The 25,897-nt window shown below is 37.7% G+C and overlaps 1 protein-coding gene across 1 annotated transcript in view; it reads left to right on the top strand.

The window, feature by feature from the left end:
- Positions 1–25,897, top strand: part of LOC149803861 (inositol-pentakisphosphate 2-kinase-like) — a 173,566-nt gene that overhangs the window by 125,803 nt on the left and 21,866 nt on the right. Inside the window, exons 8-10 of the mRNA XM_089953675.1 lie at positions 4,782–4,854; positions 8,489–8,598; positions 9,719–9,888. Of these exons, the coding sequence (XP_089809801.1) occupies positions 4,782–4,854; positions 8,489–8,598; positions 9,719–9,888 (353 nt within the window). The remainder of the gene's footprint in view (positions 1–4,781; positions 4,855–8,488; positions 8,599–9,718; positions 9,889–25,897) is intronic.

The raw sequence follows: 25,897 nt of genomic DNA on the forward strand, positions 1-25,897 counted from the left end.
AAATATTAAACCCTTTTAGTAACTTTTGATGTGGTCAGTATTTGGGAAGAAAGAGTAAATATCTTAGTTTTTTTGTTTCACCCAATTAATATTTTTATATTAAAAAAAATTGATCAAAAGATTAAAAATTGTATAGATAGAAATTTTGAAATTTTTATTTATAAGCACTTGTTAAAGTAATTTGATCACCAGCAGTGTTATTCTGTACGAGACTTGTCAGTCAAGAACCACACAAAAACTTATTAATATGCTGTCTTAACAGTCCATTAATTCACATATGCAATAACAAGTATGGCAAGTCATCTCTAATATTAGAGGATAAATTTATGCTTCCACCATTACAGGCGTGGTATATAGTGTTCTGTCTGACCGTCTGTCCCACATGTCATATCCAGTCCATAAGTTTTCATTGGGTTGAGAGACTTTAGTGAAACTTTGTACATACATGTATGTGTATGTTTCTAGATGGTGTGTCACGTACATACATGGATCAGAATTCAATATAGCAGTGTTTATGTCAGGTCTGTAACTTTTCATTGACAATTTGCACACGTATATATTCACTAGATGTGTTGTGTACCACACAAAACTCCATGCTTCCATTCTCAAGGTCAGAGACTATGTTCAGAAGGTTAACATAAAGATTTTGATGAAACTTTGTATAAATGGGCATCTTAATTAAAAAATGTGCCTGTACCAACGCCCATTGCCCCAAGACATGATTCAAAGGTCAACAGAGGAATTTTCGTTTCCACTCTTTAACATTTGAATGGGTGGTGGGATCTTAATTAAACTTTGCACAATTGTGTATCTCTGATAGACAATGATGTGTTTCGTATCAGACTCAGGCCAATTTGCCCAAGGAAAAAATCAGAGGGGACCTTAGGGGTAAAGTGGTCAAAGACACTCACCTTTACAGGTCACTCGCACATCTCACCTCTGTTTGCATGAGTTTGAGTCTGTCTCAGCATGACCAACATGGGTATGTGAGAAAGCTGCCCAAGTTGTTGGTTTTTCATGTGGTTCTCCCAGGTTTTGCCACCACTACATATACCACCCACCTTGTATAGCCTGTCTTGTGCTGAAAAATGGCAGTTTAAAGCTTTCAAAGTCTAAAACAGACCTATAAGATCAAAAAGAGAGAGTTCAAATGTCAACTTAGGATATTCATGTCTGCTCTATATTTCTGCTAATATACCTCTGCCACAACAATTTATTCTTTTTTTGTGTGTGGGCAATGCAGATTTAATAGAAAATTATTTACTGAAAAATAATACATCCCCCATTGTTGTTGCAAAGTTTTCTGTTTTTAGTACAAATTTTAGAAGAATAATCAAAATAATTTTTAACAAATTGAAATTATTAAAACTTAACTTTGATAAAGGCCATTATGGTTCAGAAATCGTCTCTTTTCTTTTACAATAAATCCTCTTTTGTGACTCTCTTCAAATATGTTGAGGATTTTTTTAAACGTCAGTACTGCACAAACAAACCTCTATTCATGTATTTGAATATATTTAGACTTTGGATCCGTGAAACATGTTTCAAATATGTTTGAATTCATGACCCTTTGGACCAATACATAAACATATTCAGAATATTGATTCTTTTAACCAATCAACACATTTTCAAATACCTACAGATCGAAATACCATTAGATTTGTGAACCCGTTTTCAACTATTTTCAGACTAATAAAAGATTGGACCATTGAAACCCCTATCAAATACCTTTGGAATTGTGAATCTTTGAACCTTGTCATTTGAAGTTATTAATTCTTGGATCAGTGAAACTTCAGACTACATATATTAACACTTATTGACTTAGAATTTTCATACCTTCAGGATAATGGAACTTAGGCTAATATGTTTGGAAAACAGTTCTTTTATAAAAAAAATATATCGGACTTGTGAACTGTATGACAAATCTTCAGAATTTCAGGCTGTTACCATTTGATGAATAAATCCATGCACTGTGAACCTGGTCTCAAGACACTTGGCCCATACGTAGCACAAGGGTTTTAAGATCTTCGATTTATTGTTAATTTCAGCATGTTTCCGGACCTACCTGCCATAATAGTCACTTAGAAGTCCAAAACATCAGCTAACTGCACAGACCCTGGAGATTTGGGCCTGTGCAGTTTACTAGAAGGAATCAGTAGAACAAACAACAGGATCTGTGTAGTTTGCAGTTGGACTTGTATATTGACAGATTAATCTAGGTCAAACATAATAACATTTGAATTTGATGATGTCAACAGTTTTTATCTGATCTTTTTACCATGTCATGAGTTAACAAATAACAGCTGTTTAAATTACAAAGGTGACAGTCTTTATCATCCACATGGCTAATAATAATGTGGGTGTTTATAAAAAATGCTGTGTTGACATATATTGTGCATGACTTTTTTGACAAAGCAAGATTATTGAATATAGATCTTTTCTTTGCTTTACAGCTTTTACCATAGATGTTAAAAATGTTAAAATTAAAATAAAAAATGTAAAAAAAACGCATTTTTTCCTCAGTAAATAAAAAATGAAAAAAAACGTTCCAGTAGTTTTTAGGCAACACAGTAATCAATATTTTACTTATTTACACGCTACATACCAGTTTTAAAGTTTCAGTGATACAAATATGAAAAAATGTCAAAAGTTTTAAACTAGTGTCCAGATAACATTGATTTTTTTTTCACTCAATGTCGTTATCACCATCTGACTGATCTGACCACACCTGGCCTACATTACCAGATATCAGCACTATGTTGTAGCATGTTTACGTAAAGTATTGTAGGCTAGCATTATAGATTCATTATTGATCGATATTTGTTATCTAGAGCAGTGATCTAGAGTATGACAGAGGACCGCCTGTATGGCCGATGATAAAAAAAAAAATGGAAGTACCAAATGTAAAAAACGCATATAAATAAAAACATAAAAAAACTCGTTTTTCGAGGTAAAATAAAAAACGAAAAAAACGTTTTTATCATCTATGGCTTTTACATATTACCAACGGCTTCATCAAAGTTTAGGTTTTCTTTTTTTACATAAAGAAGGGATAAAGGAGAAGTTAGAAACAAAAAACATGGCCATTTACTAAGCATTTAATCATTATAATCACTGTGTCCATTGTCAATTTATCTGGGATACTACAAAGACTTAGTGGAACCATTTTTGAATATCAATAAATTTATATATGAATTTGAAAAATATGTATTCTGGAGAGATGGCAGATTTCATGGTTGAATTTTCCATTGATTAAATTTACTCTCATGGAAAGCAGCAGGTAACTAATACATTTTGATTTTGCTTATCAATAGCCCATGAATGTATACAGGTTTCAAAGAAATTATCTTAATATTTAATTACACCTTGCCATAACTATTTAATTCAAATATAAAATTAAAATATTTAATGTATGATTCAGTCCCTTCACTCATGAGTAGTCATTTATTATTTTGTTGCAATGGCTGTACATCTGTTGTTTGGGATTTCATTTGGCATTGCCTTGCGATTGTGGATCAGTCAATTATCCCGTTGTTACTTCCATTCAGAGTTGGGTACACTCTCATTGTATTCAAGACTTTGCATTATGATGAGTAATTCACTGTAGTTTTTAATTGTGTATTGATTTAATTTGGTTGGTATAATTGGATGAAAATTAAGAATTTCTGAAATGTACAACCAGAATGGTTCATTGACCATAAAGCGGTCCTAATCTACATTGTTGGATATGGGTTAACATATATACTCAATTTGAACTCCAGTGCATGTGCAACCTCACAGCACAGACCCAGATTTGCAACTGCATAATGTACTGGCAGATCTGGATCTGTACAGTTTGATAGGACTAGTCAGTGGAACAAACAACATAGACCCTGATATGTCAACACATTATAAATTAAATTATTTAACCCAGTGTTTCTGAGTCTTTTTTTTTTGTTCCTCTTTATATTAACAGTGTTGATACATTTCCATGACACACAGAAAATACAAAGTATTAGTAGAATTTTTCGTGCTGTTGGCTGATTTGATGTAATAAGTTTCTGACATATGATCATATATAACTAAATGTTATTAAATCATTGTTCAGATTTTGTTTATTTCACAATAGTTATTTTAAATTAATGAGTTTATGTATTCAGCTTTTACCAGGTAAAAAGAAACATGTTTGTGGAGTAATACAAAAAATGTCATAATAGTTTAAACTTTCCGTTTGGTTGTGATTTAAAATTTTTCATTGCCTTCCAGTTTTTGTAGATTTTGTGGTAGCTACAGATGTTAATTTTGAAGAACCACTAAACAGCCTTATTCGGAAAGTTAGGCCCACTTCACCAATCCAATAATCCATGTAAATGTCATTTCACAAAAAATGAAAAAAAAAACACTGTTCATGAAAGTAAATGAATTCACAATATGTACTATAGAAGTCTTGAAGCATTTTTAATGTACTCATGTGAAAGGTCATTATGAGATACATTACAGGAGTAATAAAGCATTTTGTTATGTAGTCATGTGACCAGTCATGATGGGATGCATAGTTAATGGGCAGAAAGACAAAATAAACCCCCACAGCTTAATACACTGGCAAATGCTCTTATTTTAATTTATTTGGTTTCTTTGCTGATGGAAGTTTTGCAAAAGCTTTCAATCTCAAAATTCAATGATGCGGTTTGAAAATTTGAACTGTGTAAAATATCTGAGTACTTTACAAATTGTAGTGCTTGCAGAGCCTTTAAAATGACCTTTTCCCCAGTTCCTTATGACATTTTATCATTTCTTTTCAGGGACATAGAAAGGATGCGCCATTCCTTGTTAGCTTTAGCCGACACCCCACAGAACAATTTTAGAATATGTTTGGTAAGTGTTGATGGACTGAAGAGGTTCACGAGTTGGTGGGACACAGAATGAGAAATGTTTGGAAAGGTTTATTTTATTATTTATCCTTTGTATACTAGTACAGAGCAGAATGTTGTATCACCACATAATTCGCTTGTAAATCTGTCAGTGATGTTTATTATTGCAAGCACACTGGTAACTCTGATCAGCTAACTTTGAGACTGCAGATCTGGGTCTGTGTGCATATTGTGAGTGCTTTATTATGCAGTATTATTTTGTTTTGAATGGACATCAGTAACTGTTATTGTCTGGCTGAGAATAGACATCCAGATAACTGGTATAGTCTCCCTTTGAATAGACACCCAAATAACTGTTATTGTCTCTCTGTAAATGGACACCCAAATAACTGTTATTTCTAGTTCTGAATGGACACTCGAATAATTGTTATTGTCTTGATGTGAATGGACACCCAAATAACTGTTACTGTCTTTTGAATGGGCATCCAAATAACTGTTATTGTCTGAATGTGGATGGACACCCAAATATGAATGGACACCCAAATAACTGTTATTGTCTAGTTTTGAATGGACACCCAAATAACTGCTGTTGTCTCAATGTGAATGGACACCCAAATAAATGTTACTGTCTTGTGAATGGGCATCCAAACAACTGTTATTGTCTCACTGTGAATTTACACCCAGATAGCTGATGTTGTCTCACTGTGAATAGACACCCAAATAACTGTTTATTTTCTCACTGAATGGACACCCAAATAACTGTTATTGTCACACTGTGAATGGACACCCAAATAACTATTATTGTCTCATGATGAATGGGCATCCAGATAACTCTTATTGTCTCACTGTGAATTGAGACCAAAATAACTGTTATTGTCTAGCTTTGAATGGACTCCCAATTAACATTTATTGTCTTGCTACGAATGGACACCCAAATAATTGTTATTGTCTTGCTATGAATGGACATCCAAATAACTGTTATTGACTATATTGTCAGCTGTAAATGGACACCATTATGTTATTGTCTTGCTGTGAATGGATGCCAATAACTGTTGTTGTGTTGCCATGAATGGACACCAGTAACTGTTAATATCTTCCTGTGAATGGACACCCCAATAATTGTTATTGTCTAGCTATGAATGGCAAGACAGCAGTAACTTATTATCCAGGTGTGAATTTGCAAGACATCAGTAACTTTTAACTGTCTTCCTATAGATGTCATAACAGCAGTAACTGTTATTGTCTAGTGTGAATTGTAAGAGACCAGTAATTGTTGTTGTCTTTCTCCTTCTAATACTTTCCCCAGTCACATTAAGTGGGGACTATTAGCCTACTACTTTGTGAAACCAGCCCTAAAAGAGACCAATAACTGTTATTGTCTTTTCCGAACATAATTAGAGTATCGTTGTACCCAGAGATGCAAGAACTTCCTGCCTTGTCTGTATTACAAGAAAGTTGAATTATAAAAGGACATTCATAGGAAGACACCAGGTTCTATAAAACACTTATTTTTCAATTTAGTTCACACACCACGTAAATCATATAAAATTTATTCATCATTCTGAATTGAAGAATAGGAGAAAAAAAGTTGAATGTACATCAACAAAATTGTTTAATGTAAGAAATCAGCTCAAATTTTCTGTCATAAATGGGAATGATTAAACAGTTTAGGTTTTATTCTTGAGACTACCTATGAGTTAATAGATGTAACCATTTCTTCACCAGTTTAAGGGAGTGAGAAAAAAAACTAGATCACTATGTCCTTTTTTCTAAGTACTTATTCTTTGAGTTGTTTTATTTTTCCATGGCAATATTTGTTTGGTATGGAGCAAGGGAGACAACTGAAACTTTGCATCTCCACATGCAACAAATCTTGTATAGAATACATGAACTTTCAAAGTGGAAAACAGGTATAATATTTATTTGCCATAATTTATGGAGCAATTTTATAAATTAAAAAATGAATCAAATTGTCTGGGTATGTTTTTCATGTGGGAAAGGTTTATTAAAGTGACATTTACACATATGTTAATATTCATTTTTGTTAAGTCTGCCTTGACAGAACTTTGACATAGTGATCACTGTGACAGCTGGATTTGATAAATTGGGATTGTCTTTTGTTCAGAGTACCTTTTTAAAAAAAGCAATGTACTAAATTGTAAAAACGTTTTCATGATCTGACATTCCAAACAAAGTCCCCTGTGATTCAGCACCTTGCTACAATTTGTCTCCAGCATCGTTTAGTCTAAATGGAACAAGGATATTCAGATCGATAGATGTGCTAACAGTTGTTTCTCATGAAGAGAAAAAAGGCAGTTTTAGCTGATATTTTTATGCACTTTACATAATGAGTACTTTGTTAATGTTCATTTATTGAGTTTTATCTTAAAAGGTTGAATTGTGTCTTATTCTATAAATAATAGCCTATTAATGGAAAAGCCATTGGTAGCAAGGGATTGAACAATGTTTGAAGATCTTTGTAATAGATATTTATAGCTTTTTTCAAAGATACATGCAGAATGGCATATAGAATAGACTGAATTCACTAATACTGATGGCTGGTAATTGTCATCAGTTTCATGCTTGTGCAAACTATGATTGTAATTGTTATGAATGTCCTTTGATATGTCAGCTATTTTATGACTGAGAGAAGAAGAATTGTTTCTACACAATAACTCAGTTTCTCCACTATCTACAATTACCAAATATTGTGGATGGCTTTCATTTAGGTGAGAAAAAGAAGCTTGTCAGTTTTGGAGTCAAAAGGTCAAAGTCATGTAACTGAAAGAAAAATGGCACTTGAATTCTCCACCATCTACAGTTACCAACATTTTAACATGGTTTGTAATTGGGATAAGGTAAGAAGCCTGTCATTTTTAGGTATACAAAAAAAAAAAAACAGTCAAGACCCAATACCAATCTTTGTGGATGGCTTGCATTTGCAGTAAAGAGAAAGCATGTTGATTTGGGGATCAGAGTGTCAAAGGTCGTGGTCACTTAGAGAAGAAAAATGGTTTTTACATAATAACCTTAGCTCAAGACCATGTAACATTGCTAAATTTGGTAGGGGGGCTTGCACTTAAGTATGGAAGAGGTTTATTGATTTTGGAGTCAAATATGAGAGTCATTGTGGCTTCAAGAAAAATAGCTTTTATTCTAGAGTGAGTCCCTCGTCCAAACTGAAGGTAATGAAGCAACCTTTAAGTTCTCAGATATAGCTGTCAGAGATCATTGTCTTGGTTAGCCTGATAAGACAATAATGGTTTCTGTACAGTAATTTTAGCTCAAGACTGCATACCTTGAGCATAGGTCTAGATAACTGAGACCCATTGGTCAATAATCGCCAGAGTTAAGCATGCTTTAATAGTCCTTCATAGAGGACTGTGAAGCATTTGGCAAATGCATAATTTGCAATTCACTGTACTCTGAGTCAGATAATCACCATCAGCGGTTGGTTTTGTTTCCAAGTTTTCCATTAATTCTGTGTACTGGTTGTGCATTTTCTGAGTATAATGTGTGCCAGCATGTCTTTTACAGATTGCTTCAGAGATGTTTGTAAGAAGTTGTCAGAACTTGTTATGCTATGTTATATAAATCAAGTTTGGTGAAAATGATTGCAATAATATCACTCTTTTCAGAATGGGGAGGAGGTCCACGGTGCTTGGAGGAAGCAAGATTTCAATATAGTGCTCGAGACTTTGCTTGGTCCATGTACTAATGGACACAACAATGGAAACAGTAGGCCAAAGTATGGACCAGCATCATGTTATTTTAACCCACAAGTTATTTTTTTGGATTTTTAAAAAAAAAAATAAGATTTTTATTATGTCCTATTATGAAGTTTGGTGGGGCATATAGAGCATAGAGTGAATAATGGGTATGTATTTCATCTTATGGGTGTGGAAAAAACAGTATACTTACGTATTTACCCTCAAAGGTGAAATATATGTTATTCACTAAAAACAAGTAAATTTTCTTATATTATGCACCAACATATTGGCTAGCAATATGTATAAGGATTGTAGCAGATTTATTACATAACCCACACAATAATGTCATCTGTTTAACATTTATGTACTGCTGTGTTTTCTGTATTCACACAGAAAATATTGTAGTAACATAATTCTCCTTCCTAACTCAAGAATTTGTTTTTTGCCCATCGTGGGATTTTGAACCTGCTAATTCTATATGACAGGTAGCCATTCTTACCACTAGACCAAGCAAGTGACAAAGTGGCAAATCATATTTCTTGATCATAATATTGTCAATGTCTATTGGCTGCAGAGATAAATATTTATGATAATTAACTTCTTTGGATTATCAAAAGTATTAATCCATAATATTCCTCTCGTCTGTCTATCCATCTTCTGTTACTATGTCCACTTGTCTGTTTGTATTCAGGTCCATTTCTCTGTCAATTTGTTGGGGCATTTGTGTTTGTTTAGTATAGCTCATTTTGAATTTGCTATTTAAGAAGCAGAGATATCCAGGAGTTAGTTTTGATGATGCTATAAAATTGTCAACATTTATAAATGGCTCTGCAACCTTAATTCAGGACCTGTTTTGCGAGGTTGAACTGTAGTCCTGAGCAGTTTTTGTTTTATTCAGACCTGATTCAAACATTTTGCATAGCGTGTGGCTCAAGTAACGATTAATAAAACATTTTATCCCCCCCCCCCCCGATTATAGGCAGATGTTGTTGATCACCCAAAAAGAGTCTAAACATTTGGATACCATTTAACATTTCTATCTATCCTTAAAAGAGGTTTTTACATCAGTCAATGGGTAGATTAATATCAGGTTTATTCATGATAACTTGAAGTTAGTGCATATTTTGATCAGACAGTTTTTTGTGTTTTTTTATGTAGAAATCTGCAGCTCTTAGATCTGATAATAGAGGCACTACTGTCAGTTCCGCAGGGGTCTGAATCAAATGATGGTAGGAGTGATGTTCCTTTGGTAGAGTTCCCTGCACAGTACTGCCAGAACAGCAGCTATGTACAACAGCAGAAACATCATCAACTATATGGTCAAAATGGTGACTATCAATTTCATAGAATTTATATTTCAAGTGATAGACTGTCAAAAATGTACATTTATAATAATTATGCAAGCAGTTTACAGTCAGTGTTATGCACCAAGTGATATTAAATCTAAAGACCAAATAACTGACAGAACTAAAAAACACAAAATTTCGCTCTGCAAATTTTAACATCTTGCATAATAATCATAAGACAAGTTTAATTTGTCTTTGGATTCTCATTTTTTGTAAATTAGGTTTAAGACTTTTTGCTACATCCTCTTTTGCACAAGGAAAGTTAGTATTCTACTGGCTGTAAAATTACCTTTTCTTTAGTTGCTCTGTGTTTTTAGGTCTACATTGTTTCTAGAATTTAGAATAAGAAGAAGAATTAACAATTACCAAGAATTAACAATTAGGGATTGCTTAGCTTTGTATTATATTTAAACTACAACAACCTTTTCCTGCAGACCGCTCCGGTGGCCTAGTGGTAAGAGCATCCGCCTTGGATGCCGGAGGTTGTGGGTTTGATCCCCGGCCAAGTCATACCAAAGACTTACAAAAATGGAACTAACAGCTACCTTGCTTGGTGCTCAGCATTAAGAGGTTAGTGTTAGGACTGGTCAGCCTGGTGTCAGGAAAATGTGACTGGATGGGACATAATGCGGCATGATGTCCCAGTGCCAGACATCACTATAAACTGTCACACTGCAGACATCGTAGCGATATGACTAAAAAATTGTTAAAGCTATGTTAAAAATCCAAATTACACATACACACACACACCTTTTCCCCATAATTTATTATGGGCTGCTTTCATTTTAATTAGGAGAAAGCATAATATCCTGGAATTATCAATTCAGAAATTGAATAGATAACAAAGTGGCCATTATTGTGAGAGGTTTTGGCACAGAATGATAGAAAGACAAAACATATGGTACAGGAGATTATCATAGGTTAAATTGAGTACATTATACCAGTTTATTCATTGAAAAATGTTTTTTTTTGTTTCTTAATTATGGAGGGTATGTAAATAATGGCTAATGTAAAGTAACTTGCAGGACTAGTGTATGTGATATTGCTTCCTGTTTCCTTTGAATTATATGTTAATGCAAGGGAGGTAACTCAAGTAAAAAGCGATGTCGACATCTTTATACCTTTTGTCTAGATGTTGAAAAACACCACTCAGATTAGTGCATAGTTCCATGAAAAAAATATATGCATTTACACATCATCAGTAAATAAAAAGTGAATGCAGTTGGAAACACAAAATGGATATGGCTTTTACAAATTTAAAAATTTAACTTGCCCTTGGAAGATTTGAGCTTGCTCCAGAAAACTATGACACCATCATATCAAAGTTAAAACATTAGGCATATTTAAATATGGAATTTTTTTAAAAAGGAAATCACATATTTATTTTACAAATAAAAAAGTGTAGTTTTCTTTTTCATCTTTTTTTGCACATTAAAACCATATGCAGATAATTAAAGTTATCAAAATAGATATATATATACATATATACATATATATATATATATATATATATATATATATATATATATATATATATATATATATATATATATATATATATATATATATATGAGAGACGAAAAGGAAGGGTTAGAATGCATATGTACCCAAAAGGCAAAGATAGAGGTGAACATGTAAATAGATAGATAAATGGATTCATAAATAAGGGGTTTGGAAATGTCTAGATTTTTTTTTTAGAGAAAGAGAGCTATTTAGGTAAAAGATAGTGAACTGAAAAATGGAAAAAAAAATTTTTCTTTGAAACAGGGTCAGTATATTTGTTTGTAGAAACTTAATCAAGTTTACTTTTCTGTGCCAGATATGCTACTGTATTAGACACATCTGTTCAACTACATCAACAATAATAAAAGGTAGACCTTTTGTTTTGATATATATATATACTTGCAACTATATGATTTGCTAACACTTATTTTGTTCGTTTCCTTAACAGCAGTAGCGTAGCCACCTTGAAATTGGTGTTGTGCATCAAAACAGTCCATGGCAAGTCAAATTTTTTGAGCGATTTGCCAATCAATAAGTATTTGTGTCCTGAAATTATTAATTTGAATGAGATAAAAGATAATTAAAACCACTTGCTAGTGCTAGATTTTCAATAGATTGATCACTTTTTTAAAAGTAATTCAAGTGTCTAATTATTATCAACAAGTACCCTTTATTTCCAAAAACACCTGTCAAAGAAATCTCTATATTATTAACAATTCTTACCATTCCAGCATGAAACTTGCTGCTTGCATTAAAACTGTGTTTGAGAAGCTCATTTGTTGGAGCCTGCGAGCTCAATACATTGGAGCTCACAAAATTGCCTGTGGTTAGGTTAGGACTTTAAAGTCTGCACATCCATATAAGACCTGTCAACTTTTTTGATTTTGCTGTAATTCTTATGAAAATGGCCCTTTAAGATATGAACTTGTGGAATAAAAGCTGAGCAACAGAAATAAGATTGTTGTTCTTAGATCTGGATAATTGGCTTGTACGTGTTTGATTTGGATCTGAGTTTCATATTAGATATAGTGGAGTTAAGCAGGGAACCAGATTAACTTTAGAGAAGTATCTCAGATGCTTTGAACTGCACACATTTTTTCAAGCAAAGCATGCAAGCATCTTCATGATCAAACTGTTGATTACATTTTTATTTTAAATCGCATCCAGGACGTGATGTGTAGAAGACAAAAGGGAAAATGAACCTCTTAACAGTTGTTATTAATCAGTACAGAAGAATACAAACAGACAGACTCATGGATTAAAAATATGGAGCTGATAAGTTAAAAAATATATATCTTTATTTCCCATTTGTCAAAACTTGCTAAAATTAGTAAATATTGACATTATTGGCACAGCAAAAAGCAAGACACCTTATTTTTAAAAAATGGAAATGACAGACTTTGACAGTATATCATTTGAAGTAAGGGATCAATAGATGAAAGAAACTGGAGCAGCAGGGGGGGCGAATCGGACATTTTGTCCAAACGTCATTTGGCTTAATTAATACTTTCTGCACTCAGCGGATCCGGTGTCGTCAGCGCCTGGTAAAAAAAAAAACGACGTCGTCGTCGTTGTCATCGTCGAGGGGCCAAATCGACAATTGTCCGGACGTCATTTGGTTTAATTAATGCCTTCTGCGCGCCGATCCCAGCGTCGTCAGCGTCCGGTAAGCACATCGACGACCGCGTCGATGTCATCGCACCCCCTGCTGCTATGATCTTACAAACAGAGTGATCACTAACTCCTCCTCTTGCAGATCAATTAGGTTATTTGACTGATCGGTAAGTCTGAAATTAATTCTCGTTAAAAACCGATTATGGCATCGCATATAGACCGGATTAATCGGGTTCTCAACGATTAAAAATCCCGGAGGGGCTGTTGGTGAAAACGAATAAAGGATATACCCCTGTTGAGCTTGATTTGATTGCTTGGTATCTACCTGGTAACTCCCTTCGATAACATCGCACACTAGATTAATCGCTGTCACCGATGCGATATTTACGTTGTATGGAGCAATATGCCTACCACCATCTCCGTTATCGTGTCTGAGGATATAAGTTGATGGACCGAGAAAATCATTAAGAGACTTTCTTAGTTCTGTCGCGTTGTATCCTGGAAACTTGAAATTGGGTAAATCGGCTTCTGTGATATTATACTCGGTTAGGAATTTTTGTTTACTACCATCGCTGTTATCGGATATCATTTTAACGATTCGTTCATTGACATATTCCATGTCTGATATAAGTTGATTTAACACCTCAACGTGTTTTCGTGCTTTTGTTTTCCGTAGTTGTTCTAGTTGCAATTGGTAATAATGATTAATCTCGACAAAAGTATCAGTGATATCACTTAAAATAACTGTTAATATGGCGACCGATTCAGGATTTTCCTTATGCTGAAAATACCACTGCATGATATTCCTGTCTTGAAATAAAAACCAACTGGGTGATAACGTGCTTTTTATAATAGATAATTTACCTAGATACCGGGGGGTAATTTCATGATACGATTGCGCATTCGTGTGCAAGTCCTCGGGGGTTTCACGAGGTGGATTCTCGGGCCATCCTAGTATGGTTCTTACTGAACTGTTATAAATATCAACCATATACCCCGGTGTGCTTATTTCAATCGTCGACGATAACGTCGGTTCATGAACCGTAATAGCGATTTTTGATTCCTTTCCTGTGATCGATTTTATCCTGCGCTGAAATTCTCCATTGATTTGTTCTATTTGGTATGACCCAGTTGGTATTGTAACCTCATTCCAGTCTGGGGTCCCATCGGGTTTATTTGTCCATGCAAAAACCAGCGAGTTATTAGGTTGTTGTCCGTTAAATGCGTCCGCTCGGATATTAGGCCAACTGTGATATATTCGCAATTTTGCCAGCGCTATTTCCTTCACTGGAACCGGTGATGGGAAGTTCACACTGAATTCGGGTTTTGTTGACGTTATCGATATCATATTTGTTTGTACCGGAGTGGTGTTCTCCGCGATCCGTTGAAGCAACTGAAACCCTTCGGGGTTCAGCGACATTATTATTATTCGTTGTTTTTAGTGTCTAATTTCAACAACCAGGTGGTTCCGGCTTCCAGCTGAAAATCCTCGATTTTTGACATCGCGGAGCTATACAACTGGACCATCGTGGAGAATTCAACATCGGATATGGACAAATTATCAATCGATAACGAGATCAACCCGGATAATTTCGAGTACGCGTCGGATACTATTTGATGTTTTACTGTATACTCGTCGAGTTTTTTCTGAAAACACGATGATATCTTTTTAGTGATTGCGTTGGCGACTCCAGCAATTGTTGTCATCGCGGAGATAGCGATTGGAACAGCGATCGGGGCTATCGTGGTCACCGTGGATAAAATAACACCGGTACCGGCTACTATACCCGACACCGAGTACACGACCGCGTCGATGGCGGTTATTTTTCTGCGGTATTTTTTTATTTTTGCGCGGTATTGTTCGGAAAGCGTTTTCAAGTTCGCGGAGAATTCTTTTGCGGTATCGAATCGATATTGATGTGACGTCGGTGATACCTCTGATTCAATTACCCTGGTGGTCATTTTTATTTTAAAAGAGCTAGTGTTTTTAATTAATTAAATTCGCTGCAAATTCCACATACCATGTAATGTTTGCCCCGGCTAGATTTCTATCAACGGCATAAATTGTAAACTGTTCAGTTGCGTTCCTGTCTATAATTGTTGATATTGTATTGTTAAACCCGGATGAACTCGACGATAATATATTAAACTGCATCATTGAAACCAGTGTCAATCGATAAATGCCCTTAACAGTTGCGGTAATATTTACTGTATTCTGTGTAGGAGTCCAATCGAATGATCCATGCCGAATTGTGTATACTGTGTTGATGATGTTCTCATGAGGGGTTTTTATTTTTTCGAATTGCTCTGCTACTCTCGGTAGTCCGTCTTTAATCGCTTCAACATCAGTTCTAATTATTTCCATTCTCAGCAAATTCGCGTCCATATTATTCTTGCTCGCTGCAACATTAGTTTTGATTGTTTCTATTTCCCGTGTATTCTCGGTCATACTTTTTTTGTTCGCTGCAACATCAAGTTTGATTGTTTCTATTTCATATGTATGCACGTCTATACCTTTTTTGTTCGCTGCAACATCAGTTTTGATTAATCCTATTCCCCGCCAATACGCGTCTACATTTTTTTTGTTCGCTTCAACATCAGTTTTGATTGTTCCTATTTCCTGTGTATGCGCGTCTACACCCTTTTTGTTCGCTTCATTATCAGTTTTGATTGTTCCTATTTCCTGTGTATGCGCGTCCATATTATTTATGATCGTTGTAACATCAGTTTTGATTGTTTCTATTTTCCGTCCATGCGAGTCTACATTATTTATGATCGTTGCAACATTAGCGCCGATTATTTCTATTTCCCGTTCATGCGCGTCTACACTCTTTTTGTTCGTTGCAACATCAGTTTTGATTGTTTCTATTTTCTGCCCATACGCAGTGATATCATGTATAGTTATTGTGATTTCATCCGGTTTGGCATTTTTTTTTACCAAGGAATTTATCAAAGTTGTCATCGATCCTGTTAACATTTTTTCGTAACGAGGTAAATTGGCCCGACAGCGTTGTAAACTCCGAAATAGTATTTTTTATTGTTGCAAGATTTGGTTCGGTTACCGTCGGGGTCCCAAAAAAACTAGCGGTAGTGAGTTGTATATCGGTGATAGATTTTTTCACCTCGGTGGCAGATTTTTTCACCTGCGTGTTGAGTTCGATCATAAATACCTTCAACTCTATAAATTTGTCTCGGACGAATGTTATCCTATCCATCACCTCCGACAGATGTTCACCCGGTTTGAGTCGTCCGTCGCCGGCATACAGCGTGATAGTGCCATCGGCGGTATCACGCCGTCGTGTTAAAACGTCATCCAGCGACACATTACTGGATTTCAGTTTACCCTGGCGGTCTTGAAATACGACTATTTCACCTGGGTCAACACTTGTTAGATTCAACGTATCAGCGATTTCATCCTCGATTAGTTTTCTTATGTCATCGGTGGCGAGCGTTTCCGTGGATTCTTTCAGCGCCGAAACCGGTCGTCCCCAAATATCAATCATCGTTATTGTAAAAAAAAACGGCGTTTCTAATTAACCCGCCGGGCCTCTACGACCCCACTAGTGTATTCGTTTACAACCACATGAGGTGGTTTTCGCGATGATGAAATCGCTGCGAGTACGTTCAATACCTCACGGCCACATATCGGTGGGTCACTTAATCGCTGTGTTGGCAGCGTGGAATAAAAAACCCGGGCTGAACACGCCCGGATATACCGCATGAACTCGTTCGGCGGGGCTAACCCGTATGAATCAAAATAAACGATCGCACGCGGATCAATCGCGTACGCAACCCAATGAGTTCCCGCTCCGGAGGACCCATCGAGGTTAATTATGCTGGTTTCAATATTCCTTGGTGCCGCCGGTAATTGATCCCTCATAAAAACACCTCTGAAGTTTTTTATCGCTAGCGCGTTTGCGGCGTCTATTAAATCAAAATTAGACATGGGAGTCATTGACTCCTGAGTCAATAAACGGTTCCCGGTAGTCTTAGACCTTTTCCCGAGTACCATGAATACGGGGTCCCCGGTAGTCTTAGACCCTTTCCGGCTACGGGTCGTTTTTTTTTATAGCCTTTCCCGGTTGCCTTCTTCAGTGCCATCCCCGCCGCGGTACCAACGGCTCCTAACGCCGCCGCCTTCGCCACTGCTGGTGCGGCCGCGGCAATTAATGCCGGAATCGCAGCTAACAGCGGAAATATCCCACCGGTCTTTTCCATGTTTTTAATCGCTGCGGCTGAAAAATCTATTTGAACACCCTTTTTATTCTTCATCGCATTATTGAAATGTTTTATTTGACGCGCCGTCAACGATATCTTATGATTACCACCCGCCATCTGCGACGGCTTCAGCGTTATTGTGGTCCCGCATTGTTTAGCCGACTTTGATCGTAATTTCTTGACTTGACCATCAGTCAACTCTACACTGACGACACTATACGACATTTATTTTAAACGCGTTTGTGCTTTCAATTACATGTTTTCCACTGGCGCATCAACGATTCTCATTCGTCCACCAACACCTTCCAACAGCATTGATTTATCGCTGAGAATGACAGCAACCGCTCTATAATTGGCACCACCCGGGGCTATACGAGCTCGGAAGTGTATATCAACGACGGATTGTCTCGTTAAATCAAGATGTTCCAACGAAAAATAATAAATCGGATACAGCTTTTTAAAATCAGATTGTGATATTTGCAAACCAGTGTCGACGTTTTGATCACGACCCATATATGACAGCAATCGATGGTACACACGTGCGATATGGTTGTCGCCGTAATTAAGCTGTATATCCTCGGATGGTTCCTGTTGTCCGTTTATTCTCAGCGAAACATCCCTGACTCCTAATTGATCAAATATCATATGGCTGCGTTCTTGACTGCCCAATCGTTCCCTATTCTGTAGCGCTATGAATATATGACGCGGGGCTGAAACACCCTGTTTTGATGCCAGGTGCCATGTAAACGTATCGGCGACGTTATCCTCTTTAGCATCAGTTGTTACCGCTAGCCAACTCAACAACGATTTTCCTCCCTGTTCCATAAATGCTAACAATCGTGCTTCCGTGGTAACTGATGGAGTCAACACCGGCATCCACAATGCTATTTTAGTTAAAACGACTTTACCGTCAGCGACACCAGCAGCACGCCATATTGCATTGTTATCATCGCCCCTTCGCGTTAGCGCGATTGTATGCTTAGCCCCATAGATAACTTTTCTGACATTTCTGCAAAACCCAAATATGTGATGGAGTGGAATCGCGCATGAAAACATTCGGCGTGGTCTTTGCAACATTCTTACTCGTGCTGCGAATCCCATATTGTAATTATCGTTAAGACTTTTCATAATATTGAACTCAGCGCCTGGTCTTGCTCTGCGGTCTGGATTGGCTGCTTCAGCTTGATTAGCAAATGCGGTATCTCTTTCCACCAGCACGTTGACGTACTGAAGATGATCAGCGTTATCGGCGGAGTCCTTTGCGAACATCATAGATGGGCCCGCCGATCTTGTATAATCATCCGAGTATCTCGCTAACCCAATTATCGTCGTTGCAACATCAACCTCGCGTTCTATTGATTCAATTTCTCGCCCGTCAATAAGATATCTGGCGCTCTCAAATAACGCCATGATACCGTTGTTGACGAAACCAACTCGAACACGATCGTCATCTGCGTATGGTGCATTATCGGCAGCATTTGTCACGAGTTTTCCCTCAATTTCGATAAACGCTTCACATGGCAGAAAGTATCTACTGGTATCTTGGACTTGAAGTTCAATTCGCGATCGTAGGTCAGGTTGCGCTGCATAATAAGAATAAAATTGATAATCACGGACAGAATCATCCCTGCGCACTGGGGCATCCATATCAAACGCGGGATCAGCGGTTCGCGCAAACATTTCTATTATTATTCATGTCGATGTTTTCAATTGCGATTTTTTCGTCGTAAATTCTTTGAATTCTGTTTAAGACCACTCCCCCGCTATTGCGTTCATGGGCGGGTTGGTGAGTGACTGAGCCGCCAACGACTCTAGTTTTTCTTCCACGGCGTTATTTATTACTTTACTGACATTTGCAGGCATCACCGTCGTTGATGGCATCACCGGTGGTTTTTGTTTTTTTCTTCTCACCAATGACATTAGTTTGTCCTTTGCTGCAGAAAGCGCCTTTCCGGCAACATCTCCAATAGCACTAATACCCTTATCACGAATAACATCAATAGCCTTCATTCCTAATTGTTTGGCTAACGGCGCTACTTTTGGAGCCATTCTTGTAAATAACCCCGCAATGGTGCTACCGAGACCATCTCCATAGTACGCGCGGTAAACAGGCAATCGCGAGTTTACCACGTAGACGAGTACTGGTTTATCATGGTTGTAGTGTATGATCATCCTTATTAAAAACACCAGTTTTCCAATTAATCATCCACTAACTCGTCTATGAGCGTTCGATATGCATTAATGTCCATAATACCGCCCGCAAATAAACGCTTGCAAATATCAGCGGCCTCATTGATTATTTCCGGAGAGTTATTTCCGGCTCGTTTTCCTCCGATTAGTACTTCCAGCCGTGATATATCACTGAGAACACTACCAGGACAAGGAACACTAGCGTTTCCAACTAAGCCGCTGCCTAAATATCCATTTCCAGTTGTGTCCCATTTACCAAGAAATCCAGTTGACTTTTCTTTATCCACTCTACTCAATACCATCTTTTTAAAATCCTCGAAATCATTGCGAATATTTTTTGTGATTTTAAATTTGCCGCGTTTTGCCAGGTATACTTTTTTTATCCAATTCTTGTCATTTTTTATGTACCCTTTATACATTTTGTTTACAGCGTTTTCTCTTAGATCAGGTGAAAAATTCAGCGCGGTGAATCTAGCTAATTCAGTGACATCTAAACTTTTAATTTTATTGTATACATCGTGTGTAAATATATTTTGTGGTGAATACATTTTTTCTATAGTAACGTCTCCTTCCTCTTCTTTAGTATCACCTTGTCGTCGTAGTTCTTCTAGTACTCGTTCTTTTTGTCGTTGTTGCTGTCCAGTAGTTGTTATATCCACGGGAAGTGTTTCCAGAGACTTTTTTGTTTGTTCGGTCTCTGCTGCTATCTTTTCAAGTACAGGAAGAAGAGGCACTTCTCGTCGCTCGCCCTCCTTAGGAATATCTCCATATATTGCTCGTTCTGTTGCCGCTGTAACATCCTTAGTCGCTTTAGTTACCGGGGCAAATAACTGTTCACTTCCAACAGCAAAATCAGTTTGCATTTGTTGCCGCGTTTGAAGTTTTTCTCTCACTCTGTCTCGTAACGGTATAAACTTTTTAAGCGCTGCTAGCCGCTCTCTGGCTAGCCGAGTAGTAAGTGATTCACCTACCATTATTGTAAATTGATCCGCAATTTCAAATAAAATTTTCTAATTTTCCGCCGAGTCTTTCCATGGTGGCAGAAATATATCGAAGCGAAAGTTGTGTCATTGTGTGTATATGGATAGGTAATTAAAAACGTTATAGTACGACTTTATTGAAAAAAAAATAAACCATTACTTTTTCACATCACATGTATATAATGTTACATTGGTATGCCGACTTCGTCACGCGACGTGGGCACAGGTAACTTCAAGCTGAGGCTCCCCACAGGGGTTTCGTCTATGATCCTCCTAATGTTTTTAATCTTACTAGAGATCTCGCGGCGTTTTTCATAAAGCCGCCCGAGTTTTTTTCGTATTGTTTCAACGGCAGTGAATAACCCAATGAATACGCTTACGTCATTGCCATACAGGTTCTCATTAATTGTATGTTGTAATCGTTTTATAAAAGAATACTCGCGGGCTAGCGTAAAACGCCCTCGCTTCGATTGTTCGTTTATAGCCTCATAATCGGATAATATTTCCTCGCTGTTGAGCCTATCAGATAATACAATTCCTTGAGTTTTTAATTTTGAAATCTCAGTTAATATATTATTGATGTCTTGGGAATCCATATTCTTATAAACATCTTATTTCTAATATCAAAAATTTTAATAAAATTATTGGGGGTCATTTTTGACCCCGTTTTTTGTATGGACAGTACAGTGCCGTAAATCTCCACTCGAGTGTTGTGGCAGATTGCAGGCATACATGGACAGTACAATGCCGTAAATCTCCACTCGAGTGTTGTGGCAGATTACAGGCATATACATATACTTAATTAAGGACACTCACATCTTGGAACCCCTTGGGTGCCTTCGCATCCATCTGAGCCCAAGGGAACCCCAAAACATACATCTCCGGGAGGGAGGCCTAGGGTGACAAACGTCATCGTAGACCGCCCAGAAGATATGCTTGGGGGACATCACTACATGTACTTAATTAAGGATGAATATATTTACAATGAAATGATTGATGGATGATGGGACGGCACAAGACAGCACAAACATAAAACGGCGGGGCGGAACTCTACGGCCAATTCAACCAATCAAAAGCAACCCAATTAAATTAACCCGGTTGCATGATTGTGAACAAAAGACAACCACACGCCCGGGTCAAGAGCGTGGGTTAGTTTTGATTAGTTGAATTGGCTTTCGAAAGCCCCAGGCTTATAACGAGTCATCTTATATATAAAGTGACTAATACAGCGGCGTCAGTCACAAGGTGTGTGTTAATTTGAATTCCCTTGAATCGTTAAACCCTTAAATACTTATTAATGGTGTTTCACGGCATTTAAATGAAACCAAATACTCAAATAAAACATTAAAAAAAAGAATACAGCTGTTAGATAACAGCGTGTATTTCATTAGTTTTCATCGTAAAATGATTAATTAATCGCAACATTAATTGGACTTCAAGGGACGTAACTCTTGTCATGCGACGCTATCACAAAACGACTTATCTCCCTTTGATGTTATATATGAAAATCGAATTCTGTGACTCGTCTTTTTTGAGATCGCTGTTTTAGTTATATTCTCCGCAACATCTCGAACTGATTTACTACAAATATCGAAGTATTTACCAGCCACATTCATAGAGCGAAATATTTTTTCTTCGTGCGTTATTGTATCAAATGACTTTACGGGTTTTGCCTTTCTCATCCCTCCTGTTTTTCCAAATTTGGAATTTTGACTCGGTGTAACAGCTCTTAGATTACACAGTCTGTTATTTTGAGGACATCCATCAATGTGATCAATAACGAGACCGTCGTTGATCAGTCCGTTAAACGCTTCATACACCATCCTGTGAATAAGACAGATTTTTTTCCCAGCATTAAATCGCAAGTATCCGTGATTATTTACGTTACCAACCGGCTTCTTCAGTCTACAATTTCTAACAACGCCGTCGTGAGATGCCTCGTAATTAACAAACACAAGGTGAGGTCTGAACTCTTGGTCCATTTGTATAATAATACTACTTGTCTAATTCATTATTTGGTTTAATTATAAACCTTTCAATGTAGTCTTGAGGAGTTTTGATGATTTTGTCTTTGACAGAGTCGGCGGTGGGGTCGATGATGGCGTTTTTAATTCGTTTATCGTAATAACGTTTTAACTCTCTGTATCGTTTTCCACCGCAGCTGATACACAACTGCGATTTTCCTCTTACACCAACGCGGCAAACCAAGCACGGAAGAGGGCCAAGGGACCCGTTGCGAACGCTTTGTAAATGATACCCACAGAATTCACCTCTACATGATTTATTGCACGGGGTTACCGACCCAATCATCAACCATTTGCAGTGATTCATTATATGATAATTCTTTCATTTAAATACTTGTTTTAATTATATGGAGGAGGAGTTCGAGAGATTATCAGCAATTAAGCCCTTGAAAAATATTAAGTTTAATCTCGATAGAGCCCTGAAGGGCGCACCAAAAGCGTTAATAAACGATAGAACCCTGTTAAATAAAATACGTGATTGTATTAATGAATTCAAGCGTGATGGTGCATTTCATAGTTGGTCAACATTTCGAATTGATGGCGTTGTTGATGCTACCATGAACGACAAACGCGCAGCAACGATAATATCACAACTTGACGGTAAAAAGTATTTCTTCAGAGTAAAATTTATTTTCCGGGTGGAATCAGGTAATTGGATCATACGTGATAAATTTGAACCGGTTCTCAGCGACAAGAAAACAGTCATTGTCAGCCGCGACTCCAAGCCGGGGCTGTTAACCGGAATTGACAAACCATACTATGAACGAGCGTATCCTGAAACAGCAGTTGTTTATGGAATATACCCGTTAAATAAGAAACCTGATATCGGAAAACTAGCGCCGATGAAACAGTCAACGGGGATAAATTGTGTAGCAGAACGAATAATAGAGCATTTTACAAATGCATGTCGAGGAAACAAATTGACTGATTTACGACGTAGCAAAATCAACCGGTGGGAGGAGACAGTGCGCGAGCGAGGAGCAACCATCAGCGACATAGCGAGATTAGAAACATCGCTGAGATTTCCAATAACCGTTACAACGATAACCGGTGAAGTATTACACGAATCAAAGTATAAATCAAAGGGAGCCCCAATCAAAATTATTGATCATAACGAACACGCGTGGACGCCCGCGATCACAGTGTTTCCACGGGATAGAACAGTAAAGTATATCCCGGGGGAATTTATACAAGATGGTTTTCTCGCGGAGAGGAAACTATTTGATGCTATTGCTTATTTGTGTAAAAACGACCCTGTATCAATGTGGTTACTTCGCAGCGCTGATACCTTTGATCAGTTTGTAAGACCAAACGGTGAATTATATCGCACTGAAGCGTTTCACAACAAGATGAAAAAAACCGCCATAGAATTTGAAGAGCATGATGAACAACTGCTAACAAATTGTTTTACGATTCCATCGGTTGCGGCTCATGTTGCAGCAAAGAAAAATGCGTGGAGCCCAACGCGCAAGGAATTTCTACCGGATGTGCAATCCAGTTGTTTGGAATATTATCACGGTGGACTATGGAACACTGAATACAACCGCGACGCTATGATTTCCGTTGATATGGTTGCCTGTTATCCAGCGAGTTTTCTCGGGTATGGATCCGCCGCTGAGTATTTCAACCGATTTGGACACCCTAGACATGAAATGACTCGTGTTGCTATTAATGGACCACTGCCTGATTTTGATTTAACCGGATTCGCTCGCATAGTATCATTTGAGTTCGCGGCAGGACTTCATCGCTGTTGCTATATTTGGATCGGTAGACACATGGCTGAAAAGAAGTGGCTGCCAATAGCGCTGCTACGGTATATGATTGATTGTAGCATGCTTGTATCGTTGATTGTCAGTGACGCGATTATATCATACCGAGCGCAGACTGAAGTCTGGTTACCAGAACCGGAGCGTCTAGATAGCATAATTGACGAATCCAGAAAACACATCAATGCCGACGAGGAATATATCATCGAATGGTCCAGGAGGATATTCAACCAACGAAACCGCGAGGCAAAAGATCTCGGTAGAAGAATAATCGGTAAGTTTACACAAGGTGGAAAAAACTGCGACTACAAACGATATTGCTCACGGCTGATTATAGATGACGCAGAATATGATTTCGTAATCAAGGACGCAGTGGCGAAAAATAGATACGTGAACTGCGAAACAGCTTTCTTGTCCAATGGAACAAGGTTGGGTACAGTTGTTACCTACAGCGATGGAGACAGCCCGGCATACCCGCATTTGAGGGCGTCTATGCTGGGTTATGCTTGCATAAATTTATTCTCGATGATAAATAGATTTCCCGACACCGCGGTTAGAGTAGCCGTTGATTCGTTTTATGTTGACGTAAAGTACAAGGAAAACGTAGCCGGGTTTACTAGTCCGGACGAGAGTTGGGGCACATGGAGAATTAAAAATGAAATACGACGCGATTATTCCCCGTCAGCAGATGTCACCGTTGAAAACAATTACCTACGCGGTGATAATTTATCAGAATGGTCTAATGCACCACCGTGTTCTGATCCAATTTGTAGACATAAAACAGTTTATTTAAGCGGCTGTGGCGGGTCAGGAAAGACGACTCGGGCAATTGAATTATTTCGAACGCGGGCAAGTATAATCGTGCTTACACCGACCCATAGACTAGCGCGAGAAATAAAACAACGAAATGTTGACGCCGTTACTTATCACAGCTTTTTTCGATACAGCGGCGGTGAGTGGACTCCTGATCGAATGGGGGAAAAATTTATTCCTGAGGTTATCATCTGGGATGAGATATGTACTGTTTCGTTAGATGTTTTACAAATGTTTCTTGATTGGTTGCTGCTCGCGAATACAGCGGTGATCATGTGTGGCGACCATGGTCAACCACCACCATTTGTCGGCGAGGGCCCACATGATTGGTTAAAGGGTTTTATGGACTATTATGAAGAAACCGATACTGATTACCGGGCACTTGATGAACAACTGCGCGAGGTTAAAAAATTAATCAGATTACAGCCGGACAGAGTTCAGTGTGAAATAATCCGCGAGGTGATTCCGGAAACGCCGTTAAATGAATTCTGGGAAACATGGAGACCAAACGATTTGATTGTAGCGAGTAGAAAGATAGTCAGAGACACACTTCAGCAAAAGTTGTTTGCGTTGCATAAGGAAAAGTTTCCAACGCGTCCAGTGCCGTTATGTTATAGACCCGCGGACACACGGCGGCAGAACATTGAAGTTGAGATTCCAGGCCGGACAGAAAAACAAATTCTCGTGCTGAATGATATTGTGCTCGTTGATATCAGCGTCGTCGAGGACGCGCTACGTGCTGATAAATCCCCGTGGACACTAGGATACGCAACAACAATACATTCCTCGCAGGGACTAACCATCACGGACACAATTGTTTGGATGGTTGATAATCGCATCGAATGGTCGAATCTAGGCTATCTTGCAGTGTCCCGAGTACGGA

This window comes from Sinohyriopsis cumingii, chromosome 3, assembly GCF_028554795.1.
Source record: "Sinohyriopsis cumingii isolate HCF-2022 chromosome 3, ASM2855479v2, whole genome shotgun sequence".
In the NCBI taxonomy this organism is placed as follows: Eukaryota; Metazoa; Mollusca; class Bivalvia; order Unionida; family Unionidae; genus Sinohyriopsis; species Sinohyriopsis cumingii.